General features: G+C 38.4%; 2 protein-coding genes across 2 annotated transcripts; one reads left to right on the plus strand and one right to left on the minus strand.

Annotated features, from left to right (window-relative positions):
* Positions 1-4536: 4536 nt before the first annotated feature.
* Positions 4537-7418, minus strand: LOC134659654 (zinc finger protein 716-like). Its single transcript, XM_063515330.1, has 4 exons — positions 7367-7418; positions 7054-7131; positions 5812-5934; positions 4537-5397 (listed from the first exon to the last, which is right to left on the minus strand). The coding sequence occupies exons 1-4, from the start codon at positions 7416-7418 to the stop codon at positions 4589-4591; spliced, it is 1062 nt and encodes a 353-aa protein (XP_063371400.1). The 3' UTR covers positions 4537-4588.
* Positions 7419-16360: 8942 nt separating this feature from the next.
* Positions 16361-17385, plus strand: LOC134659501 (zinc finger protein 135-like). The gene has a single exon (XM_063515145.1). The coding sequence runs from the start codon at positions 16478-16480 to the stop codon at positions 17381-17383; it is 906 nt and encodes a 301-aa protein (XP_063371215.1). The 5' UTR covers positions 16361-16477; the 3' UTR covers positions 17384-17385.
* The last annotated feature ends 2140 nt before the right edge of the window (positions 17386-19525 follow it).

Consider the following 19525-nt stretch of genomic DNA (forward strand, 5'->3'; position numbering starts at 1 on the left):
ATCCTCCAAGGTCCATACAATCTGTGGACTCTAATTAAATCAGGCTCGGTAAGCTCACGACACGACAGAGCTTACGATTCCATTCTGAAATAAGCTATGTTTACAATATATATTACCCATGGTGTGAAACAAACAGCCTGCTCAAGGTGTACAAAGGGTCCGTTTAACGGCCCTATAAACATCTAAAAACCTTTGAAGTCTAGGCCTGCTACAATATGACAGACTAGAAATAAATACATATGATCCCAATGTAAGAGCAGCTCACAGTTGCATAAATTATATTTGGCTGGAGAGCACTTGTCTTTCAGTTAACATGTTTACGAGTACCTACCTATGTACACGACATGACCAAGGTTACCTACCTTTTTACATAATTATTATATCCCTGACTGCCATGGTATATTAGGAAAATTATCATGTGCTGGCGGTGCTGCACAAGCATGTTTGAAATAAAATATACAAAACTGGCCTAACGGGCGTTTATGAATTATGTATTTTACACCCTTGTGTCTGTATTGTGACCCTGGAAGTTTTAAACCACCTGTATCGTAAGTGCTCCTATGCACGGATTAAGTTTATAATAAACTACCCATGCCCTAACCTCAAGGGCAAGTGCTTCTATGCACGGACCAGATACTGTTGTCACTTATTTCACTTATCATGACTTGTCATAGTTTGATACTACACGTTTAATAAATTTAAGACCGTGGAATCTACCCACTACAAAAGGTTTTTAAAAATAGTGACTGAATGGTTTGTACGAACGGTTCTAGCACAGTTTCTGGGCGGTCACGTCTAGGGCATGACCCTCTAGTTCTCAATTTATACAAAATTATAGCATTGTGATACTGTTCGCTTTGCACAATAAAATAGGGGAACAGGAGCACGCCTTGCGAAAAGGCGAAGCTATTTTGAAACGCAAACCTTTCAAAAATAGATTGAAATATATAAATAATTATGTTTTTGGTGTGGAACATGTAATTGTACACCCAAACAAATGCAATCTATTATTATATGTTAGCAAAACTCTGCCAAAGTGTTAGTCTGTCTCTACAGTGTAACCTGAAGGCATGAATGCACATGAATCTCTTGAAACATGGTGGATTAACTAATTTACACCCCGTCTGTGTCTTGCTCCTACCAAATCCACAAGTTGAGGACCTCAACCTATCTAGGCACCCTTCTTGCTCGAGACCTGAAAAAATAATCTCATGCAGTCAAGTGTCGGAAAACCAGGTCCACACTCTTAGCACTACCGTGAATATATCTAAGAAGTCTGTATACTGCCTTCCAGGAGGCGGGATGTTAATAGACTAGCCTATATAGTAGGCCAGAGATATAGTATACAAAAGCACACTGGCCCAAATCCAGTAATATTATATGCACTTCAGAATACAAAATAATTGACTATTCTGCGTATATTTGATATCAAAAAGTTACAATTAACCTACCCTTAGGTCATAAGGAGGATAAATATACATAAATATCAAATATATTCGACAAAGTGTTGACCCTAGCATTGGATAAAATAGAGGTTCCTCTTAAACGGCATCTGCGCTGTTGGCTTTGGGCCCACGGGTGCCCGGCAAAAGGTCGGGGACCCCATGGTTCCGCACAGTTATTGCAAATAATGTAAAATCACAAAATAAACACAAATTTTCATTTTGGTTAAAAACACATATGCGATGAGCTAAGGTTTCGAATTAAGTACCTTATTCTTAATCTGGAAAGAGAAGACTGAATATTCAGAATTAAGCTATGTCTATGAATGGTTTACATAAATTAAGCCACTTTAGCGTTCAGAAACAATCAAGTTTATGTCTACTAGTAGGCACCAGATAAGGTAAACTACTCATACTGCATATATAGACAATAATGAGTACAATTAAGGTCACTTGATGATAGCTAAACATGAACATAAGCAGAATGAGCTGCACCTATACAAATATCATTGATAAAGCTCTGTGGCAATTCTACATTTACCATTTGAACGTCAAGAGCACCAAAAAGCGTCGTAACTAGTGCCCACATGAGTATTATGATATGGCTTAAGCTCTCAAAGTAACCTTCACAATTTTAAGTAAGGTTTGTTTAGGTCCATTAGCTCGCGTTCGCGTTAGTAAAGCGTACAAACGATTAAATGCATTTTATAGCTATAACCAAATAAATAGCTCACACTGGCTCACAGTCATTAAAAGAATTCAGTAAAATCATTAAAAGTATTCCCTATGATATTTTATTAAGTACCTACCCAATATTAACTTTGTGGGTAGTGATAGTGATATAACGAATATTTAAAATATTCGTCTACTTAATCCTGAGGGATTCTGGAAATAAGAAAGGTCTTGTCCTTGTTATATCCTGCAACTGCTTACCTTACTAGATAATTATTATCAAATTTGTCAATAATTGGGAGTTATAAATAAAAACTACTCGAGTACTTTATGATTTTTATCTTTTCATATTTTAATTACATCACTCCATATCACAGATGTTGTATGCTCCCTGAAGAGTAGACTGACTTATCTTCTTTTACATAGTCTCACATACATATAATTAAGTACTATAGCACCCTTGTGGTGACTCACTTATTTTCGTTGAAAATTTATAAGTACCTACATTAAATACGTATATAAAATGGAAAGTTAGTATCATAATATAATGGTATATAAAATTGTATGCTTTACTAAATACCTCTCTCCTCACATGTATTAAAATACAGGGTGTACTACATAATTAATTAATTAATTAAACACTCCTAATATAATAATATTACATATACATAATATGTAAGTACATGTATAATCACATTGGCTTGGCGTCTTCCCACCACCAGGCGATAACAAACACGTCTCAATATATTACTTTAGGTTCCGAATATCGGTACAGTTGTTTAATGACAGCGTTTTACACAAAAATAAAACGCTAATTAAATAACTTACCATATTCGGAACCTAAAGTTTTAATCCTGCCTGGTGTAAATTTGTATAATTTTGAGACAATGAGGTAATTTGCGTTTGTTTCTAACTGTCAAAATTGTCAAACGCAACTGCCTGAAGTGGTGGGGGTGTGGGAGAGAGATGGACGTATATGCTAGAAAAGGACAATACGACTAACTACAGTGTTGCCACTCTCAATATATTACTTTAGGTTCCGAATATGGTAAGTTATTTAATTAGCGTTTTATTTTTGTGTAAAACGCTGTCATTTAATCACTTAAGTAATTTTAGTTTTATGGTGATATTTGAGCGCAATAAATTAAAAAAATGTCGCCGAACGGGAATACTAGTCACAAATTGGTGTTCTTGCGTCCGCACCTCCATTTTATCAGTAATATCATTCATAATCGGCGGTCGAAATCGGCGAGCCAAATTGGCGTTTGTCGTATGACTTGTCAGGTTCCAATGTTCCTCAGCTTTTAAGATATTCGTATGAGTGAATAATATGTATAATGTATCAATTGCATGTACATGGTTGATACACTATCACTGTAACTTATTCTTTCACTGATAGTGTTAAATTTGGTAAATATCAAAAAGTAACGCCATCTACTCGAGACTAGGTCATCGCTCGAAAAGATTGCACCATACCTTTGGCCTAGTCTTACCTAATTTCTGTTAACCTCAGTGGTTGACTGGTAGAGAATGCCTCAAGGCATTAAGTTCGCCTTTTGTAGTTTTTACTTGTTTTTGTGCAATAAAGTTAAAAATAAGTAAATAAATAATATGTGCTTTCAGTTTTGAATGAATCACGGTTAGTTTCACTAGGCTTATATCGACCGGGATTACCTTTTGTATTGTAGTAGTAGTAGTAAAATACTTTATTGTACAAAGAGAAACATAAAACATGAAAGAACACACATCATTAGTACAAAGGCGAACTTACCCTTTCAGGGATCTCTTCCAGTTAACCCTTGAGCAATTGAGGGAAAATTGGAGAACGGTAGACATAAAAGCTGTACTAATCGGCATAAAGATAAAAGATTATTATTTTTAGGAGCTCCAAAACAATACAAATAGTAGTTTATGTGACTGTACATAATGAAGGGCATTAAACACGAGTGTGGGTTTAAGAAACGAACGAAGTGAGTTTCTTAAAAGGATCACACGAGTGTTTTAATGCCTAATTATGTACAGTTACATACACTACTTTATCTACCCACATACCATAAGCCTCCATGATGCATTCAGGAGCCGCATATTATGACCGGCATCGCGGCGTTGTTCAGGGCCACTAACAGTAATTATTAGTAAAAAAAAAACAGAAAACAAATGCGAAAATGAAGAAATTTATTTAGAACAATAATAATTATTTACAGTTTGGATGGTGCAATTATTATAATTCACTTGCCCAGCTCGGACAAAAGTATGTTCCTTTGTATTGTTTCCTTGGCTTAGCTGTTTTGTATGAAAAAAATGCGTAGTCTACAATCTGTATATAGTGTGAGAAGAATAAATAACTGAAATATATAAAGCTTCTTTATTTACTTTCCATAAATAATACATATATACCTTTTAGTCTTTCGACTGCCAACCATTATATATTAGTTTTCGTTCAATATTTCATTTCTTAACAGACTTTAACGTCGTTATAAGTGAATAAGTTTATGTGCCTTATAGTTGCCTAAAAACGCAAACTTCTTCAAGCAATATTCGCATGAGTATGGTTTTTCACCAGTGTGTATCCGCCGGTGGTTGTTCAGAGTGCTCACCTGCGTGAACCGCTTGCTGCAGAACTCGCACTTGTGCGGCTTCTCCCCACTGTGAATATACTCGTGTATCCTCAAGTTGCTCGAGCTCGTAAACTTCTTCGGACAATTCTTGCAAGAAAATATTTTCTCACCAGTGTGAGTCCGCTGATGGATATTTAAACTACTTATCGTTGCAAATTTCTCGTCACATAGCTTACACGAGAATGTCTTTGCGCACCTTTGGGTTGATTGATGTCGTTTCAAATGGCTAGGTGTCGCAAATGCTTTATTGCACACTTCGCACGATATTTCCCCGGCGTGAATTCGCTTATGTTTCTTCAGATAGTATAAAAGCGAGAATTCTTTGTTGCAAATTTCGCATGTGAATGGTTTGTCTCCTGTGTGGCTTCGGATATGACTCTTTAAATGTTCGAAATCGTGGCAGGTTTCTTGGCATATTTCGCAGGTGAACTTCTTTGCCCTCGTGGTGCTTTGACTGATTATATTAGGGTTGGGTATAGTGCCGGGCAGACAGATCACCATGTGACGAATGAGACTTCGTTTGTGTGCGTATGCTCTCCCGCAGTTGTCACAGACGTTCTCTGCGTTTTGTGGAGAGTCAGTGTAAGCTTCCTGCTCCTCTTCAGAGTTTGTGGTGTCGGCGGCGTCGTGATCGCGAAGCGGGAGCATGGAGGGGCGAGATTCGGCTGAAACAATACTGGAATTGAGAGGGGTAGTTTTTGACTAAAATAACTTTACTAACTTGAGAGATACAAAGAGAGAGAGACAGAGAGAGAGAGAGAGAGAGAGAGAGAGAGAGAGAGAGAGAGAGAGAGGGAGAGATAACTTTTTATAATATCACTTAATGAAAAATAATCAAACTACTTAGGCATATATTTAAATTAGACAAAAGTCAATCTCGGGCAAATTTTTACAAAACTACTATAGTGTACCTACATCTCGTTTCGTTACTTCGGCCCATAAGAAAACGTACGTGAACTGTAGAATGGGTTGGCGTGAAGTGTCACTACAGTTTATGTTTCCAATTCAGGCCACAAGATGGCAGGCCCTTCAACGCGGTTAGTATCTGTTGCACCAAATCATATTAAAAAGCAAGTAACCGTGAAGGGTCTCGATGTCGCCGGGCACAAGCACACTCTCGGGCTCCACGGCCACCTCGAACCTGAACTCCTCGGCCTCGTCCGAGCCACTCTCCATCCTCAAAGGGTCTTCTGCCTCCTTGCCTGCACAAACAATACATAAGTCGTATTAGAACAAACTAATTTATTTTCAGAAAATATCTTAATTTGTTTTTATTTCAAGTAGAAACAATTATATAAATTATAAACTGATATAAATGTCATAAAAAAAATAAAGAAATAATAAAAATAAAGAATTAATCTTTGACAATAAAGAAATCTTATCTTATCTTATCATATACTAAGAAAAAGTACCCCAAGAATTAACTATTTTAATTATTTTACTTTTATTTTAGCTTATAAGAATTCTTATTTCTAGTTTGATATGGGTACGTACAGTCAGCAGCAGAAGTTGCTAAGCGGGTGTGGTGTTCAAAATTACACGCACTCTTATTTTCTTAATAATAAAGTCGCGTCAAGATCATTTTGAACAACTTGTCCGCGTAACAACTTCTGCTACTGACAGTGTTGTCTGAAAATAAAACTTTCTTATTTCTCAGTTGTTCTCGGGGGTAAAAACTTAGAAAATATTCTTATTTGTTACCACTGGCTGCCACTGGTAACAATTTGGTGGTAACTAGTGTGAATAACTCGTTAATAAGTACCATGTCAGTAAATTAATTGTGATTATTATAGATATACTGGAGGCAAAATAAAAGAAGTTATGGCTTTCAAACCAATTTCAATTGGAAGAAAACTAGGTAGGTGTGTACTGTAATAAATTTGATATATTTGTCTTCTTCATCTTGTACAAATCCTAATTACTACTACCATTTCCTATTTATCACTCTCAGTTGCTCAAAGGTTAGCTGGAAGGGATCCCTTAAAGAGATAAGTTTGCCATTGTATACATTCATTGTATTATCTCTATGTTATGTACTTGTTTTGTGCAATAAAGTTTTTTACTACTACCTTAACCTCATAAGGCCCAAGGTCCTACCTATTGTACCTATTCAGTTCGATTCAATTTAAACCATGTTCAATTGGAACAGTCACTTTTGCTTTGTTTCATTCAATTTTCCAACAACGCAAAATCAACTGTATTTCCTACAATTTAGGTGCAAATTTCAGTGGCAAAATTTGGATGTTTCGTTTGTATGGCTGGGCCTTTGGAGGCTATTATATGAGCTCTATGAGTAGAGGTGATCTGTAAGAACATCTTACCTGCAGTACTGTGCACAGGCAGCTCTACACACCCCGGCTCCAGGGCCACCTCATATTTAAACTCATCATCAGACCTCTCTGGAACCAGAATGCATCACGGTCAACTTTGCATTTTTTGATAACCCGAACATCTTTGACCACAAATTACAAAACTAATTTCAATTCAAAATATTATTTTATATAAGGGCAAAAAAATTAAGCAGACAGTGTGCTACCAAAACGACTAATATTTTCGTAGTCGGCATCTAGCCTCAAGTAGCGGAATTGTCACTATCAGTACTGCTCATATTATAGTTAATATCATAAAACTGACCTTCCATAATAACACACTCAGGACTCTTCACGCCCGCAGCCTCCCGAGACATACTGTCTCGACCTTCAGGCCTCCGTCACAAGAAACTGTCTTCGTTCCCCGATGTCTCGAAAATATTCGGAAGTCTGGACTGTTGGGCTAGAAGCCTGCGTTCAGCACGCTGTAATAACAAGCTATATTTTAGGCAAGAGTACTGTTTTACGCGGAGCACGATACAATGGAAACTTCATCGATTTGTCGAGTTATAGAAGTTACTGTCATCCATAGAAGTCAGCTACATGTATTACTCTATGTTAACCAGGAGGATTATACTATACTTGTAGAGATAACAGCTTCTAGGGCTTTACTGGTAGTCAGTGTTAAGTAGAGTATTATATTCTAACTACATGGTTATTTTAACTACATAATATATCACTTTCCTACCGATTTTCGGATGGCTTGGGGAATGGCATTTTGGCATTGTATGACGTTTATCATGTTTATGACACTTGACAAGTTGACAGCCAGTTTGTGTCTCATATATATATTATACTACTCTTTGGTCCGCACCATGTCCGCACGTCCTGGTTTGATCGGACAATTTAATCAGATTGGCGAAAAATTGTTCTCGTCTGGATAGGCCTTAAAAAAAACAAAAAGCGCCTTTTTAAATTTCTTTATTCATTTTATCAGTGTTTATTGTTCAAAAGGTAATCTTAAATCAAGGAAGAAGGATTTGATGTTACAAGTCACTCCCTAGCAGCTGTTTTATTTGTTTTTTTTTTTATAATAGACTGATCGGCGGAAAGTGAAGACAGAGGGCCTACCGCGAACCACGTTAGACGTGTTGCCTCCTGTCACACTTACGTACGAATTTACAAGTGCAACAGAGAGGCAACACGTCGAACATGGTTCGCGGTAGGCCCTCAGAGCCTAAAGTCAATGATATGAATTGATATGCTTGCCGAACATTGACATAGAATAGATATCTAGGGACTGGCTTGACGGGCAATAATAATGAGGCATGACAGGGGCCAGAACAGCGGTGTGAAATCGCCACAACGCGATTGGTTGATGAGTTCGCATCTCGCGCGCGATTGGTTGACAAGTTCGCATTACGCGCGCTATTATCAATCAATCAATCAATCAATCAAACTTTTATTGATAAAATAGAAGTATTTTACATGTCAATACATTATTTCCATTACAACAAATTCAAATTAAGCATCAAGCAAATTATAATCTATTTTTAATTATTAATGTCTATCTATATCTAATTAAAAAAAAAATATTTTAATTATCAAGAAGATTAACAGTAATTAGGTATAACTTATTTCTATCACATGTAGTCAAAATTAAATCTAAAATAAATAAATAAAAATATTACATTAACAAATTGGTCGCAACTAGTTGCGTTAGACTGCACGATTGGCTGGAATTCGTGAGTAGCACCGCTGAACTAGTACGATTTTTAGTGCCCCGTTAGCCCGTCCCTAGATATTATACGTCAATGTTGCCGAATTGATACGGTTTTTAAAAACAACTCTATCATTTACGCGGGGTAATACCCTTTTAATGGTAATCGGTTCCGGTCCCTGCCTTGGTGCGTCGCACCCATAAGTAAGAGCGAGGAAGAGATCTGGGGGCACGGTAGTGCCCCCGCCAAGACGAGCAAAGCGAAGCGCAAGGGCACTACTACCTTTTCTCGAAGCGCTTCGCCGTTTTTTGATCCCTCATAACTTGGGTTTGGATTATACCAGATAAACAAAATTCTCGGGATATGATGTCAATAGTGGACTTATTAATTAAACATAAAAAAATTCAATTGCATAGCTCTTATACTTAAGATTTTATTCATAACTAAAAAACCCCGATTTCGTCACTGACTCACTCACTCACTGTTGATCATCAAAACCTCTAGGGTACTTCCTGAAGTCCTAGGAAGCTGAAATTTGGTATGTAAGATAATGTTAGTACACAAACAACAAAAAAATTCAAAAACTTGAAATTTTTTGTCCCTAAGGGGGGGAAAAGGGGGGTGGAATTTTGTATGGGAAATCAATAACCGCTGAACCGATTTAGTTGAAATTTGTTATGTAGATAGTTTTTGTAATGGGGAATGGCATAGAATAGTTTTCAACCCCAAAATCACCCCGTAAGGGTGAAAAGGGGGTGGAAAAGGGCGTTAGGGGAAAAAGAGGGTTGAAGGTTGTATGGGGAATCAGTAAAAAGCAGATTGTATAAAAGATGCCCCGAGGTACGTATTTCAGGATTTTTAATAGTAGGTCCTTAAATCACACGCGCAACCCTTTAAATTAGGGGATGGAAGCAACTTACAAAAAGAAGTGAAATCCCACCAAAAACATTTTCATGTAAAATGTTGCCAAGACGAAACCATAAGGCTCGCACTGACAAAAAGTTATCAGATCTCTTGTAGAGCCAAGCTTCTAACTCTACGAGTACAAGCCCTAACTTCACAAACTCTACACTTTAGTCAAAATATGTGGCTTGGCCGTTTTGTTACTCCAAGAACTATTGTATTATAAAAAATAATGAATAGTGAATACATTTTTCACCTTACGTCCATGTGACAGTAGCGAAACGGTCAAGCCACATATTTTGACTAAGGTGTAGAGTTTGTGAAGTTAGGGCTTGTACTCGTAGAGTTAGAAGCTTGGCTCTACAAGAGATCTGATAGAGACAAACCAAAGAAAGTCTGCAGCGCAATAATTTGACATCGAATTAAAAAACTACATATGGCAATGTTTTTTAAGCAGTCAGTAAACGTCATGCACTATGGTATGTGTTTGTCAAAATCGTTTAAATATTCATTGTGTTTTGTGATGAACGGAATAAACATGGTGAAACCTTACAAAACCGGCGTGCGGGAGTTACTTTTCCGCATGACGAATAATTTTACACTTGTAAAAAGTCAGCACGAGGCGATTCAAGCTGAAAAACGACAATGTTTACAAAATTTGGAGTTGATGACGGGTAAGTGGAATGAAACATCTTAATACTTCACCATATGTACCTACTTAGATAATATAATATTGGTTTAGACTAAGGTTTCACAGCAAATTGAACACACCTAATAGGTATAGGCATACTTATGAACTTCCTCTAACATTTCGAGAAACTCATTGGTACTAGCCGGGTTTTGAGCTCGAACCCACAACCTCCATGCTTATGCTCACGGCATGGGTACCTACTAGTTAAAGCTAAAATTAATTTTTAATATATGTTTATTGTTTTAATGGTTTATTTCGTTTTTCCGAAAACTTTAGTTCGCAAATTGCGGGCAATTTCTCTGTCAATCTAATTACGCCTTAATGGGAGTAAAAGAGAAAGATGCTCGCATATTGAGAACTTCGGTGTTCGCGGTAGGCCCTCTGTACCTATTTACCGCCGTCGCGGATATTACAAAAGCTTATTAATTTTGATGAAGCCAAATGTCACATTCTCCCAATATTATTTATCAATATTAGTATATGTCTACATATTAATAGGGACATCTATTGTTGGAATGAAATTTATTTTACCATGACGGTAAATATGGTAGAAATTTCACAAGTATCAAGACTATTTAATCCATTTTCTGTGGTGTTGTCGCATACTGATTTTTAAAAACTACTTTTAATCTAGCGCTGCAGACTTTCTTTGGTTTGTCTCTAACTTTTTGTCAGTGCGAGCCTTATGGTTTCGTCTTGGCAACATTTTACATGAAAATGTTTTTGGTGGGATATCTGTTTCTCGCTCTCACTTATGGGTGCGACGCACCAAGGTCGGTGCGATAGTGTGTTACAACTAGTGTCCGACCGAAACATGTTTTTTTGCCGAAACCGAAACCGAAACCGAATGTTCGGCTTTGGCTCTAGTTTCGGCCGAAACCGAAACCGAAACCGAAACTTTTGTAGACTTGTTAAAATCGTTGAAAAAATGTCATAAAGCCGCTTTTACACACATATTATGGGGCTGTCAACACCCAATGTCCTTGAAATTGATGTTACTTAAGCAGTTTTTTATGAAAATTACTAGAGTTAGACCAAGATAATTCTGCAAAGATTTTGATAAGTTGATAACACACGCAGTGCAAGTGTTATTTTAAACGTCAAAACTTCTATGAAATTATGACGTATAAAGAACATTTGCACTAGTTGCACTGCGTATGCTATCAAAATCATTGCAGAATTTTGTTGGTCTAACTCTATTCATTCACCAGTCAAGCTAACATGAAGACACAGGGTCAACCAAAAACGCGAGCGCAGCGAGCGCGAAATTTTTTGTTAACAATATCGCAAGGCCGGGTACCGATCTTCACCTGGGCCGAAAAGTCCGAAGTGCCCCATTGAGGCGAACTTTCATGCGAAGTCAAAGCCGTGCTTAAGGCTTAAGGATAAGTAGTTGAGCACAGACTCCAACCAATGTCCATTGTATTCAAAAGCGAGACCGCAGGCCGAGCATGGCGCAGCGAGGCCAAAGGCTAAGCTGAAGTAGAGGACATGTGGAACACAAACCAATGGTAAATTGAGGTAAAAAGTGAGGCTAGTTTTCTTATTATTATCTTGCCCAGGGCCCAGTAACATGCGACAGTGCTATCTCATTCACTTATAGGTATTGACAGCCTCTTAAGACTGCGTCAACCGTCCAGTGACGCCCTCATTAGTGGAATTGTGTTTTATAATAAACCAATTAATGTCTGTACCTAATATACATGAATCAGTATATGTAGGTATTAATATTGTTGTCCTACTTATTCCCCAACTTTTGGTCTTTGTCCGAAGTACCATTTCGTAAGTTTCGGCCCGGCCGAAAGGTTCGGCCGTTTTTTGGCCGAAACCGAAACTACAGCCGAAACATGATTTTTTGGCCGAAACTGGCCGAAACCGAAACCGAAACCGAACCTTCGGTCGGACACTAGTTACAACTTTAAGATTGGACCAAAGATTGGACAGTGTAAAATAATTTTACTATGGCAATTTCAATTTTTGATTGTCATCTGTCAGCGCTTTGTCAAACCAAACGTCAAATTCTAATCATTTTATCTATTCTTTTTATTCTTGTTTTATTGTTTAAATTGTTTTGTATTGTAGCGTAGCCACAGCGTGCTATCGTAAATAACTTGTTTATTACCCATTTGCTTATTGCTTCGCCTACATACAAAAACTTCAATCACACGAGTAGCAGTATTTACTATAGCAATTTTGTCAAAAAAGATATGTACTATGCTATACTGCAAGCTAGTATAGTCCCAGCACAGCGTCCCAACGCAGATAGTAAAGCCTGCGAGGACGTAGATTCCTGGTTTGTTTAGTAAGGTGGCAGTGGTATGTCGTTGGAAACGCGCGTGAAGTTAGAGCCCCCGGATTGTACGGAACCGGGTAAGTTCCCGAAATCTTCTTCGTGTGATGCTGTTACTATGAAGTATAAACTAAAATGAGTTTGAGAGAGAGAGAGAGAGAATTTTTATTTTCACACCACCTATTCGGAAAAGAGCTTTTTCCTCCCTGCTAGGAGGGATCAAAGGGGCACTTGTTCTAGCACACTATTTTTAAATTTTTTTTGCACATTATTTTTTTAGCTTAAATAATCTGTTTAAGCATCAGATTGTGTCAACACTAAGATTTTTTTATTTTCCTCATAGTCGATGTGAAAAGCAGTATGTGTCACACGGTATCAAAATTATTTGTCTTGGGCGTTAACACTTGAATCCCTCATTACGCTCAGGATTCTACTTTAGAATCCCGAATGTTGTGAGCAGGCCTCTTTATTGCTCGAATATGTAAGAGTGATAGAGAGGTTAGATAACAATATTTCGACTCTATCGTTTGAGGTAGACCCTCAGATTGTGAGTAATTGTGGTAGTGGCGCCCCCTACACAGAGTTTCGCGTACGAGGTTTGATGGTATCTGTTAAGGTCCTGTGTCCTTGGCCTTTATTTGATCTGTACTGATTGCAAACAGTGTTGCAACAAGTTAGCATTTATTATGATTTAAAAATAAATAAATAAATAAAAATAAAAAATAAAAAAGCCTTTTATTTCTGGTTTTCATATCATGGATAAAATTAGTAACTTAACCTATGCTTAAATCTAAATTTCACCAGAACCCTCTTTGGAGGTATAGGCCTCTTCCAGCTTTTTCCATTTTGTGCAGTCTTGGGCCTCCCATATCCAATTGACCCCCGCTACTTTAATAATGTCGTCAGCCCAGCGTGCCAATGGCCGTCTTCTTTTTCTCTTGCCGTCTGGGCCTTTCCAGGCAGTCGTCTTTAAGGTCCACCTCTCGTCCTGAAGTCTGGCAACGTGGCCAGCCCATCTCCATTTTTGTTTCTGGGCGTGGCTTAGTGCATCTATAATCTTTGTTTTTCCTCTGATTATGGAATGCCTGGTCTTCTCAATTCTTCTTATTTTCAGCATACTCCTTTCCATACCCCTTTGGCATGAAACTATCATCCTTTTTGTCTTTGATGAGAACTTCCACGTTTGACATGCGTAGGTTAAGGTTGGGAGTAAGCACATGTCCATTATTTTCTTTTTGAGAAAGAGAAAAAAAAAAAATATATATATATGATTTAAAAAATGTACCCTTATATTAAAACCCTGATAAAAAAAAAATCTCGCTGAAAAGTCTTTGCTTACGGTGGCGTTGTTGATCGGGTCGCCACTTTCCTGAATGAAGGTTGAGAGAGGCGATGGCTGAGATACGCGTCATACTCGTGAACGGGTGCTGTTTATGGAGACTGGTCTATTTAAGCTAACACGAGCTATTATATATTGGTTAATTTTGTACATATTTTATTTTCGTCGTGTTTGTAATCTACCTACCTATTTGTAAAATGTGTGTTGTTGCAGCAAACAAATAAACGATTTATCTATCTATCTATCTATATTTAGTAACTTTATGTTTGAGGATAATTACATGGACACACCTCATTCGGTTCTCGTATGCTATTTTATTGTTATTATCATTTTTTCTCTTAATTAATGTTTTAATTAGGTATACAGAATTTTTGACTCTTGGAGACCCTATACATCTCTAAGGATAATTTGATTAACGATATTATTGTAATCTTTTAGTTATGACACTTAGAGACATTTACACCTCTAAATAATTTTAGATTAGTTTTTGTATCTTTGTTTTTTTTCAATACTATTATTATAGATTTTTTTGTAATTCGACATTAAGAGACTTTATACATCTCTATGTAATACTTTGATTTGATATTTGCGGCTTAGTTGTATTTTATAATTGATGATGTGTTTTTTTTGCTGTATGTAAATTCCATGTTGACATGTAAAAGTGCCCTTGTGGCCTATTTGCTGAATAAATGTTGATTTTGATGGTTTTTGAATCGTTTATTTCAGATTTTAAAATCCTTATTGTGTGAGTCTACTTAAATCGAAACTTAAAAACTAGATGTTAGTAGGTACATATAAATACATACTTGTAATTAAAACAAAACAGAAAAAAGATTTAATGGATTTATTAACATATTAATCCTATTCTGTCATTTGTCAGTTTTGGTAAAGGTGGAAGTGGAGTACGAGGGTCCAGATGCGGTGTACGTTAAGGAGGAGCGCCTGTGCGAGGACAGCGTCCCGTATGGTGAGGAGGGCGTCCCTTACGATGCGGACAGCGTCCCGTATGGTGCGGACGGTGACCCATACGGTGCGGACGGCGTCCCGTACGGTGCGGACAGCGTCCCCAATGATGGGACAGACGAGTCGTCCGGCCTGTACGATCACGTGGTCAAGCTTGAGCCTCCACAGCTGCAGCAATCGCAGTTTGAAGACCACAATCTTTATGGTAAGTTGCTGTAAATGCTGTATATCTTGAGACAGAAGTCGTGTTTTTGCTGAACCCTATCTTGTCCAGCTGATCTCCCTTTTTAGGGTTCCATACCTCAATAGGAAAAAACGGAACCCTTATAGTACTCGTGCGTCTGTCTGTCTGTCCGACCAAAATACACAAAATAGTTCTTTACCTATGACAGGAAAACTTATTAGAAATGTGCAGTCAAGCGTGAGTTACAAATTATACACCTTTAGGTGTCCTTCCTCAAGAATCACTCTATTGATAGGTGAAAACCGCATGAAAATCCGTTCAGTAGTTTTTGAGTTTATCGCGAACATAGAGACAGACAGACGCGGCAGGGGGCTTTGTTTTATAATATGTATTGATAATATTAACAGACCGTTGTTTGACAGGTGGGGTCGGAGTTTCGCCTGAGCACACCACAGAGGGGGTCGCAGGGGCGTCCGCGGGGAGCGGGGGGCGGGGCGAGCTCATGCTGGTGCTAGAGCCCCTTACTATGGAGGTGCACACGCAGAGGGTCAAACCTCAAGGTAACTATATGTCTAATCGATGATCTTTGCTACCGTTAGCAGGCGTGTCTCACTCCGCGATTTCGTCGCTTTGCTACAGGTAGCTAAAAGTACATCCGTTCGGCCCCAATTTTGGTGGCTAGCCATAAGCCGCGCGTGGCGCTGTCGCCACCTAGCGGCCATATCTGTGCCGATCGTAACAGACGCGTTTTGTTAGAGAGTGAGTCTTCTGTACTTAGTACTATTATTTATTCTGTGCCGTTAGTGTATGGCTTGTTATATTAGATCCATCCGGCGCATTGGGTCCGACGTCGTTTCACGAAATATCCGAACATCGTAAACATTATTTGACACCCGACGTTGGATCCGACGTGCCGGATCATAGACCGCCGGTTTTTAGGTTTTAGTTTGTATATAATACTAACAAAATGGATCTTGTTGTCTAAATAAATAAACATTTATATTATTATATTTATTACAGAGAAAAAAATACTTAGAGTGCTCACTCCATACATCAGTTTTGGTACCAAAAAGACTATTATTTTCAGTGTCGACATCTAGCATCAAGTAGCGGAATTATCAGTACTACTACTTATGCAGCACTGACCTTTTTTCTAACGAGTGAAAGCTGTTTTGTTTAATTAGGATTTTTGCTTAACAAAACAATCTACATGTTCTCATGACTTGTTTCAGAGGAAGGCAGCGCGGGGGCGCCGGCGCCGGCCGAGCGGCGGAGGCCCAAGAAAGAGCACATATGTCCAATATGTACCAAGAACTTTAAGGACTCCACCAAACTAAAGGAGCACATGCGGTGCCACACCGGCGAGAGGCCCTACCCCTGCAACGTCTGTAACAAGGGGTTCATCAAATCCGGCGATCTGAGAAGACACGAGCGCTCGCACACGGGGGAGAAACCGTATTCCTGCAAGCTGTGCCAAAAACTGTTCTCGGAATCAACCACTTTAAGAAGACACGAACGGATTATGCATGGCGAGAGACCGGAAGACTCACAGGTGAAAAAATACAAACGATCAACCAATATCAAGGAAGATGTGACCGCCAATGTGGGCGACAAACCCTTCGCCTGTGAAGTATGCAAGAAATCGTTCATCCGGTCCTGCGATCTGAAGAGACACGAACGCTGCCACACGGGCGAAAAACCATATTCTTGCGCGATGTGTGATAAACAGTTTTCGGAATCTACCACTTTAAAAAGACACGAGCGACAGCACACCGGGGAACTGCCGAAGCCGCGCGAGAGCCTCGAGGCGAGTATAAAAGCGCGCACGTGCCAAATATGCGGGAAGCTGTTCAAGAAATCGGCTATATTAAAAAACCATTTAAGAACCCACACAGGGGAGAAGCCCTACCAGTGCGCAATGTGCGACAGATTGTTCGCACAACATTCCAACTTGAAATCACACGAACGAACGCACACCAATGAGAAACCCTACATATGTCACGTATGCAAGAAGCAGTTCTCGCAACACAGCACTCTGAGGAGACACGAGCGGACCCACAGGAACGAGAGACCATACTCCTGCGAGATATGCAACAAGACCTTCACGCAGGGCAGCACTGTGAAGAGTCATATGAGAATACACACTGGCGAGAAACCATATCAGTGCGGGGTGTGTAACAGGACGTTCACCACTTCGAGTAGTTTGAGAAAACACGAACAAACTCATACCGTGGAAACAAGCAGCGATTGAGTCGGAAGTTACTAGTTACTGTTCATATCAACAAGTACAAACAGCAACTGTCCTCTTAACTGTCCATCGGTGGACCTTATTACGAAAGGCTTAAGGCTCACAGATGGACAGTTAACGAGTGTGGGCGATGGTACAGTGGGCCAAGAAAGTGGTCTACCATCAGTTTTGACAAAAGTTTCTGCGAGATCTAACGATCGCTAAGCTTGACTTTTCTAACGGAGTTTAAAGTAAATCGACCTTGTTGTCTCATGACGTTCAAACGAACCTCAACCGTAGGGTGGTAGACCACTTTCTTGGCCCACTGCACAGTAGTATCTAGAATTGGAAAGAGTAAACAATACACGCCGTATTTAACTAATAGATTCACGCAACGGTATAAATCCTGGACTTTGGTATTTAAGCTATTTTGTTTGCTATTAATAATTATACCAAAGAAAATTTGAAATAGAGGCGGTGTTCACTCACTACACTGCACTGCACTTCCTACCTTTTGTAATGAAACAAGGCGGCATGGCGGTATGTCAAAGTAAATTATGTAGCTACAGTACATTTACTGCCATCTTTTGAGTGAAGATTAAAACTGTGAGAACGCCATTTAACTATCATCCTTATTCTTTCACTGATATGTGTTAATTTGTTAAATATTGAAATTAACGCCATCTACCAGACAGTAAAATAAATAAATAAACCGTTTATTCAGATGAAATAAACCCTAACATACATATTCTTTTCTTCTGCCAAACTGCAGGACAGTTTGTTGGCAGAGGGAACTCCCTTAAAACATAGATGGGTAAACTTAGCTAATTGCCTAATTAATTGTTAACAGTACATCTTATTGCTTATGGTGGTAACTTTAATTTAATTTTGTCTAATAGAAACATTTTCATTTTAAATTTAAACATCCTAAATGATTTACATTCCCTTATATCATACGGCCAAAGGCCAAAGGTATGGTGCAATCTTTTCGAGCGATGTCTCTCTACACCGTATTCTCTTTGATTTTACGAAATGATGTTTAAATCGCAAGATAACATCTCGAGCTGCTGTCATTACTTTCTCTGATTGTGGTTTCCACTATAACTAGTCACTTCAGAAATATTATGGCGCGGGAAGAACGCCAGTGAATATGTACCTGAATCCCATCAAAAACATAAATGTGAAATGAGAGCCAAGTTCAATATTAACCTTTTCGACGCCGTGTCAAACACAAAAGCTGTCACGCTGACGCCAGGTCACCGAAGTGTCAAAACTGAAATTGAACTTTATGCATATGCACGTAGGTCTATGTTGCTCTGTGGTCTGTGACCGATTAATCGGTCTTTGGCGTTGAACTTACGGTGCAGATATATCGGTCATTGGCGTCCAAAAGGTTAAAAATATGCGTCGTTGGCATTTAGAGTATAATTTTTACGTACACGCTATATTATATTTGACTATGTTACTTTTCTAAAATTTAGTTTGTTGGTATAAAAACTAGCCAAGACAAATCCTGAACTTTAATTACATCCCAAGCGAACTAGAACTTGGCACCCATATCATATAGATCTCTGTATAGTCTTATTACTGTACATCTGCCGTCTACGTTGCAATCATGTGACATTTAGAAAATAGAAAATGATATATTAAGAGCACAATAAATGTCAAGAGCATGATTCATCTAAGAAAATTGTAATTATTAGTAATATTGTTAAAGGTTACCTAAATGCCATGCACTTAGCTAGCCACTATATAAACCCTGATTTCCATCAATAAATCGTTCAGTAACCATCCAATCTTCGGTGTATTACTACTACCTCCGCCACCTGCGCAGCCAACCACATCAAGCAAGTGTAAGGGCTAACGGCTCCTACAATCTCAATTCTTTTTCCGGCGAAGTCAACAACGACGCATACTCTTAATATTGAACTTGGCTCTCATTTCACATTTATGTTTTTGATGGGATAGGTATCATTACGTTTTGTACCTACAGAAATTATTAGTATCCGTCACAGTTGATTTAGAAACTAAAATTTATTTTTGCTATTACAAATTCGTTAGGCGCTTAGTGTGTAAATAAAAACTGTTTTTTGGCTAATAATACAAATCTCAAAAAATCACTGTTTCTTTATCTCAGTTTTGTAACCACACAATTTTCCAGCTGGA

Source organism: Cydia amplana, chromosome 25 (assembly GCF_948474715.1).
Source record: "Cydia amplana chromosome 25, ilCydAmpl1.1, whole genome shotgun sequence".
NCBI lineage: Eukaryota > Metazoa > Arthropoda > Insecta > Lepidoptera > Tortricidae > Cydia > Cydia amplana.

What these genes read in the sequence shown, in the direction of transcription:
- LOC134659654 (XM_063515330.1), bottom strand. Translation starts at nt 7,418, where the DNA reads ATGTCTCGGGAGGCTGCGGGCGTGAAGAGTCCTGAGTGTGTTATTATG. An exon ending in GCCTGTGCACAGTACTGCAG is followed by an intron (nt 5,935 to 7,053) that starts GTAAGATGTTCT and finishes TTGTTTGTGCAG; the next exon opens with GCAAGGAGGCAGAAGACCCT. An exon ending in CGACATCGAGACCCTTCACG is followed by an intron (nt 5,398 to 5,811) that starts GTTACTTGCTTT and finishes GTATTGTTTCAG; the next exon opens with CCGAATCTCGCCCCTCCATG.
- LOC134659501 (XM_063515145.1), top strand. Translation starts at nt 16,478, where the DNA reads ATGCGGTGCCACACCGGCGAGAGGCCCTACCCCTGCAACGTCTGTAAC.